Source organism: Aythya marila, assembly GCF_965140915.1.
Source record: "Aythya marila genome assembly, chromosome: 9".
Lineage (NCBI taxonomy): Eukaryota > Metazoa > Chordata > Aves > Anseriformes > Anatidae > Aythya > Aythya marila.
Window position 1 is genome coordinate 3,579,049 of NC_139050.1, and position 7,911 is coordinate 3,586,959.

The 7,911-nt window shown below is 41.6% G+C and overlaps 1 protein-coding gene across 1 annotated transcript; it reads right to left on the reverse strand.

The window, feature by feature from the left end:
* Positions 1 to 1,757: 1,757 nt before the first annotated feature.
* On the reverse strand, positions 1,758 to 4,068 carry CCL20 (C-C motif chemokine ligand 20). Its single transcript, XM_082766794.1, has 4 exons — positions 3,780 to 4,068; positions 3,425 to 3,539; positions 2,545 to 2,622; positions 1,758 to 2,257 (listed from the first exon to the last, which is right to left on the reverse strand). The coding sequence occupies exons 1-4, from the start codon at positions 3,853 to 3,855 to the stop codon at positions 2,230 to 2,232; spliced, it is 297 nt and encodes a 98-aa protein (XP_082622920.1). The 5' UTR covers positions 3,856 to 4,068; the 3' UTR covers positions 1,758 to 2,229.
* Between the last annotated feature and the right edge of the window lie 3,843 nt (positions 4,069 to 7,911).

The window sequence follows — 7,911 nt, forward strand, 5'->3', positions numbered from 1 at the left end:
TGAATATATGAACCAATTTCCAGGTGATTTTTTTTTTTTATTCCTTCAGTGAGATTGGTTATGCAACTATACATGTACAACTACAAAGAAAGGAACTTAAAAAAAAAAATTCCACTCGGAACAGATCTGTGGATAAAGCATCTGGGTTTTTGTGGAGAGAGAGCCATGGCTGACTCGATGGAAGGGGAGTAACAGAAGCAATACGAAACTCACGGCCCCAGTTTGTGACTACAAAGAGCCACCCACAGAATTTCACATCAAACTTCACTTTATTTTGCTCCTCTGCTTTGAATTCCCCAGCGTGGACTCCAAGCTTTTCTGAACAAAATTCATACATAGCACTGGTTCTTAATATCTCCACAGCTCTCTGCAGCTTGTTTTTCACCATTGTGCTGCCCATAGCCATCTTCCTATCAGTCCCACTCCACGTCCTCTCTCCTTCCCAGATCAACCTCAGCACCCATATGAGTGACAGACACAGCATTTACCTTTCTGTTAGCAGCTACCAAATAGTCTTTTTTCCTCTTATCCCACTACTCTTTCAAAACACCCTACACACCCAAGGTGGTCTTGAACATGAATCCATTCATTGTGTCCATACTGTTTTGCTGGTGCATGATTTAGCCCACGTGCTCCTTGAGCCCACCCAAGAGCTTTGGGGTTTACCCCAGTCCTGTTGAGAAGTTCTGGGAATTCCAAGGAAACATGCTGATTAATTACTTCTCTGGGAGGGTGATAGGTTCTTACCTCATATCCTTAATGTAAGGGACATGGAATCCACCTGTTGGAAACTTAAGCAAATTAATCTCACACTTTCAGACCTTCACCACAGAGAATCGCTGGTTCCCAGATTTGCAGGACCAGAAGCAGATTGCATAAGTTCTGGCAAGTTTTAAAAGCAGAATCAACAGCCTTATGTTCCCAAACATCTCTCAGCTCCTCTCTCAAGGACACTAAAAATAATTTTGAAATTAAATTTTAATTAATTTTTCTATCTCCATGACTAAAAGGTACCAAAAGCCAAGGCATAGATTTATCTGCAAAATTCTGGTGCTGACACTGAGTACACCTACACAGTCTACTTGCTCACATCCCTGAAATCTCCGAGCCATGTAATAGCAGCTACAGAGCCGAGTAGTCTTTCCTGATTCACCAGCACTCACATCCTACCTACTCCATGAAGACCTACTACTTTTATCATGTATCATTTGTACTGCACTAGTGGCTGCAGACCTCCACCAAGAGATCCTGCACCAGGAAAACCTCATTATGCTAAAAGCCACCCTGAGGAAACACATCAAGGGAAGGAAAGAACTGCAAATTCCTCCTCTAGAGATGAGTAAGTTGAGGGCAGACACTTACCATAATCATAAGCCTTGTCAGCAGATGAGCTAGAAGCTTGCCCTGTGACAATCTGTTTAACACTTCTCCTGCACAAACAGAGAAACCAGTAAGAGAAATTCCCTCAAGTCTCATTAAATGAGATTGAGCTAAAAACAGGTCTTCATGTTAAGCAAAAGCTTTGTATATAGCTGCCATCTGGGTAAGCGGGAGGAATTATATCCTATGGAGTTCACAGCTACCCACCTGGCAAACAGACAACCAGGTGGACACTGGCTTTATCAGGGGTTAATACACTTGAGTAGTCATTTCAGCTGGGGCTCATGAGCAAAGGAATTTATTTTGAGGGAAAGTCACCTTTTTCAATTACAAAAACAAACATACCACACAGAATGCAGTTTTTAACATTTATTTTCAACTCCAGTTTCCATTTTTTCCACAAGCAGACATAAACAGTTGTTCGAAAGGTATTATAATGCTAACTACAGTTAAAAGGAACATTTTGGGACAAGAAAGTGCTAGAGAAGTAACAAAATAAACAGAATAAATATCCTTTACAAAGGTTTACACATGCTGAGCAACACAAAAATACTGTGCAATAAACCTAATACAATTCATATTCTGTACAACAGCTTAAGGTACTCTTTACTAAGTAGTACTCATGTCATATTAGGAATACATTAGTAAACATAGAAACTTTAACAAAATGCTTAATTCAAGCAAAACAGTGATGCAATATGAATCAACGAGAAGTTCAACGGTTCCAAAGAAGCCAGAGATGGTGGCGAGTAAGCACACAACAGTGTACAAGACGATGATCTCAACCAAGAGGTTGAACCTAGTGGTTCTTCAGCCACGACTGCGTTTAGTTCCCTGCTGGAAACCATATCACATTGACATCTTCTTTAGCTTGTGGCTGTTGAAAAGAACAAGAGAACACAAATAATCACCTCAGACATAGATCAAATACATGTTACTCTCTCCAAGATATAGCACCTGCTGAGAGAATAGGTCAGGTAGAAAAAGGGACATGTGACATGACTGTCCCTGAGAGGACTCTTAAAAAGGAATAGGCACATCTGACAGGAGATGGAAAGAGAAATCAGTTCAGAATTGCCATCAGAAGCTGCCTTCAGGAGATGTAAGTGAAGAACTTTTATACATGCTCCATTTTCATCAACTTAGTAGTTTTTAGATTCTTACCTCAGGAAAAGAAGGTGCTTCTTCACCCAGACATCCTTAGGGTTTACGCAGGCTTTCAATCCACTGGAAGTGTAGAAACTGGAAAATAATGATAAAGAGATCAGTAAATAATCATTAGAAATCTGTGCTAGTAAATACTGTGAAGCTGAATTTAATGAAAAACATGCACCATAGTTACCCTACATGATGAAGAGCAACAGCTTTTGTAAATGCCAGTTCAATATGGGATGCTACACAACCCCTTCAATACTACATGAAAATAATAATAATAACAACAACCACCACCACCACCCAATGAAGCTTAAATGTAATAGCTTCAGTCTCAGGAGCCATTTCTTGCACCATGAAATGTTAAATTTGTTCTAACTATTGAGACAAATAACTTTTTTTAGGTGCAAGAAATAACATATAAGACTAAAGAAAACAGTTGCTGTTATGCTAAGGTGAGAGATCACTTGGGGGGGAAAATTATGATCTCTGAATTCAGAAAAGTCTCATTTGCACGTTATGTGGTTCATGTGCATCTGTTAACAAGTTTTGGCAAGGAAACACCCTGTATTGAGTAGGTACCCTCAGCTGTAGATTAAGCACATCCTTGTATGCAAAGGTGATTCCTAAACAAATCTGTTACACAGATTGTACAGCTGTTCTATGAGTTAGTAGTCTCTATCAACTACTGGTTGGATATTTTCTATACTATCACTATATGCGATTTAATTAGTTAAATTGACTTTTGGGAAGAAAAAAAAAAAGAGAGAGAGAGAGGAAGAACAAGAAAAATCACACTTCTAGCATTCAAATCATTGATCCTGCCCCAATAGGCATCCTAAGGTTAATACATGACAGTCAGAAAAACAGGATCATCTGAAAAGTAACCTACATGATCGCATCAATGTCGCAGACTTCGCTGGAGAGCTGTTCAGTATAACCCTTAATGGCCCACCGAGGCAGACGGGCTTTGGTATAAGACAGACAGCAGTCCTGATTGCTTTGTGCTGGAATCAAGGAAAAAAAAAAGTTAATAAAATCTATTTGGATCATATTTCCATGCTGTCTAGCCCCCCTCCAGCTATTCAGCTCCCCTTCAAAAGAGAAGGAGAATTCGGCAGTGTACTTTGCTGAATTAATGCCCTTCTCCATCATCCTGCAGCCAGCATGCACACCCTGGTGTGGCTGGCATAGTGCAAAGTAGCCCAAGAGCTGCATCCTAGGGCGGAGTGCCCGAGCACACTCACCTTGGGAGGTACTGCACAGCAGCAGGAGCCCAAGCAGAGAAGCCAGGACCAAGCTCTTTGTGCTGAAGGCAGACATTTTCACTCTAAGCAGCAGCTGTGCTCCAGTGAGTGCTCTTTCACCACCTGCCTGTCCTGCCAAGCTTGCCTCTCCTCCACCTGCTTATAAAGCCGCAGCAGGAGCCACGGGAATTCACATGCGGGCGGGTTCCACTATCATCACTGGGTTTCCCCACGGCAAATTCCATCATGCCCAATACAACCTCAGCACTCCTTCCTGGTGCTATAACCGGAGATAGCGTGCTGGGGAAATTTTTTTTTTGTTGTTTTTTAAAGTAGGTTAGAAGATTCAGCCAAAAAGAAAAGGAAATAAAAGGCTGTGAGGTAATGGTTCTGTGGGTGAAACATGTATTTTTAGGGGTAAGAGTGTGGGTTGTGAAATGAGGAAAGTCAAATGTAGGTAACTGAATGTTACCTACCAAAACTGTGTCTTTGCTGTGCTCTATTTTAATAAGCACATTGTGGCGGTAGAGGGAGGTGGGCCTAGCCCAGACAGATTCATTTCACTATGGTATCGTCTCAGAAACTGGGTAACTATCTTTAATTATGCCAAAAGACTATATTAATATTTAAAGGTTGGCCAACACAGTAACATCAGACTTTCCAGATGACTGCTTTGTGACCTGTAGATTGTAATACTGGCAGGGCCCACATGGGCCAAGTATTCATGGAAATTAGTTTTGTTTAGTTTCTTCTCACTGTCATCACTTTTTGGCTGTTCATTACACATCTGAACCATTTCATTAGAAATGGACTCTATACTGTTCCAAATGCATTGATGCTACCTCATAAGCCATGGTTGCATCTTGTTTGCTCCCCGTGCCATACTGCACCCAAATACTGTTACTTCTGAACATTCAGCTAAAACACGCACAGTCCTAACAGGGCCTCTCGTTGCTCAGAAGAAACCCATGCAGAGAGATTATGTCATTGCACTAAGTGCACTGTTTGAGCTGCTACTGAAGGCTGCTATTTCCAGTACCATTCAGTGACCCCTGTATAACGAATGTGACAGCTGCAGGCCACGTCCTGCTCTGCTGCTGTACAAAGGAGCTGTTACCAGCTCCAAGTGGTTATAGAGTAACCTGAGCTTTAAGTAGCTTCTCTTAAGTTAGAGCTCAAGGACATGGTCAGAAACTGTTCAGAATGACATAACCTCTATTCTTTGTGTATTGCTGATAACTTTTTGCTTTCCATAAATGTAGTTTATTTATGGATCGCTTATTTCTAGACTGACGGGTATTAAGAAGCAACGGTTAACAATGAACAATTCTCCATTTACCCCACTGTCACCATTTTTTCTTTTTCTTTTTTTGATTTTTACTGTTGTCCAGTGACAGCCTGGGATTTCTTTTTATTTATTTATTTTTAAGGGAGAAAGGCATGCCACCCAGTTTCTGCCAAGCAATAAGATATGAAAATTAGGCATTGGGTTATCAACCCTCATTCCTCCGCTTCCACCCTCCCGTTTCACTCCAGCATTGATACTAGTAAGGTGTCCATCTACTTTGGAAAGAGAATTTTCTGAGATTGTTGAGATAGTAACCATACATTCTTATCCATAGACTAGCATCACAATCATCAAAAGCACTAGGGAAACAATAGTTTAAAAATTTCTAGAAAAGCCTTCTAAAAAGGAGATCAGTTTGTCTTCTTTATTGATAACATACTTGTTATTCCTTAAGTCCAACTCTTCTCCCGTTAGATTGGATACTCAAGATATAACTGATCAGGACTATAACATTTCTTTTTTAAGATGTCCTGCCTAATCAATAAAACTGACGTTTTGTCTAATAAAACATTGCTATTAGACAATATTACTACACAATACTACATAATTGTATCACTAAGTAGTATTGAGTTGCAATTATATTATTTATTAATGGTATTAATATATTAGCATTAATACAGAATTCTTACTTTATTATTATAAAAAAGAATAACTAATAAGTACTATTAAATTGCAGTTCTGCTGCCCTTCCTCCTGCACTGAGTGTTAAAGTACAAACCTATCCTTCTTTACAAGTTCCCAAGCAAGTCTTACAAGTTTTCTTCTTACTCCAGCCTGCCATGCCACCTTTCAGACAGTCCTGGTGGATTGTCCAGTGGGTTGTCCACATGGTCTGCCCCCAGTTTCTCTGGAGGCTTAGGACCACAGGACAGCGTCACCACTGCCTTGAAGCAGCTGTACTCCTCCTGCCATAAGACCATCCCCGTTCCTTCTTCTACACCTCATTTCCTACCTTATTCACTGTTTTTTTTTTTGTTTTGTTTTGTTTTGTTTTTGTTTGTTTTTGTTTTTGTTTAAATCTTTTCTTGAACCCACCTTTTCATCACTCCTACATCTCCTTCCTCTGCCTAAACTATTCCCAAGTAAACAACTCACCCCAAATTCCTTTTTCCTCATTTGTGCCAAATCTGTTCTCCCACCACCCCACCCAAATTCAGTGCTTCTGACACCATTATCTAGGCCGTTTCAACTTAACATGTTATTACTGAAACCATCACCTAGATGGAAGTAGCCTTGCACCTCAAGCCTCCCTTCTGACTCTACAGTTGTATTTCCTTTCTAAACAGTGCTTTTTGGACACAGTCTTTTCACCAGATCCTTGACACCCCTACCTGATCCTAATTAAGCACAAGCAGTTTGGACACCAGAGCAATGACATAATCAAGCTAACATTCTCCCCATGCTTCTTCCCTCGGGCAGTTTCCATCACACCTCTGGTTCCTGTCTGAGCCCTTCACGGCTGTTGTGCCTGGTGTCACAAGGCAACTGCTGCTCCTTTCAAGACAAAGTTTATTTGATTTAGGAAAATTCAATTAAGATTTAAAACAAATGCCATTGTAAGGGCCTCAGCTTCAGGAGAAATTTTCACTTTGCTTGTACTTAGTGTGTACAAAGTACCCTCAATATATTTGCACATAGTTAAAAATCAGCAAAAGCCATAATGCAAATGGCTGGAGAAAGTTGCCTGGTAAGTTCTGACGTAGCTCTCAAGCATATCTTATCTGTTTTTACAACTTGATAATGCAAACAAAAAGGGGAGAAAAGGGGTGGGGAGGGTGCTTACATGTTCAAAGAAAGTGATGATTCCCAATGGATGAGGGGAGGGTGACTGCTGTCCACCCTGACCAAACAAGGCTTTCGGTCTCCCTCAGCACCTGTGTGACCAGAAGGGGCTATAGGAACCTGACAGTGACTGCAGAATGGCTGAAAAAACAGGCCCTCAGGCTCCAAGGCAGCAATCAGAGGGCTAAAGGTCTGCTGGAGGCCCGGCTGCAGGTGGCTAGTGCTGGACCAAAACATTGTTTAACGTCCCAGTACTGGGATAACTGGGGAGCTGCACAGGAGGCCCTACAGCAAAGGGCTGTGTACTGAGTGCGGGCCAGCAGTGCTCCCTGAGCCCACTGCCCTCCTGGCTGCCCCAGCAAGGGCCGCCGTTCCCCCCCAAGGCTGTGTGGGGAGGCCTTTACCCAAAGTCTCCTCAGAGAGGCATGGAAAAAAGCACAAGAAGCAACAGCCACAAGCTGCGAGAAGGAAAGTTTGCATCAGACACTGAAAAATTTTCTTCATGGTGGTGAAGCACTGGGACAGGGCCCAGAGGGGATGTGAAAGCCCAGTTTGAAAAGTTTGGAACATCTCCAAGGCTAAACTGGACACAATACTGCCCTGATCATGATCTTTAAAATTTTGGTTCCTCCCCAAGCCACAGTCAAGCCCATATTGTTGTTATTAGTTTTCCCACTTGACATTTCTGTCATGACTAACTCTCTATTTCTTTTAGTTTGTCTCTTCTTGACACTTCCTTTGTTACAAGTTGAAAAGCTTCCCATCCTCTTCTTGCTCCCTTATTAGCCCCTATCACATCCCAGCTCTCCCTCCCTGTTGATATGCTTGTAGTAAGACAAAATGCCAAAGCATGGATCCACAAAGTTTTCAGCCTCTCTTAAAACTCCCCTGCTTTTGTTCCAGAGGTCGAAGCTGGAGAACAGGCCTCACCCCTACTGAATGTATTTTAAGAGATGAAGTAACACAGACTAGGTACTAATGCTGTACAGCAGTTCAGTTAGA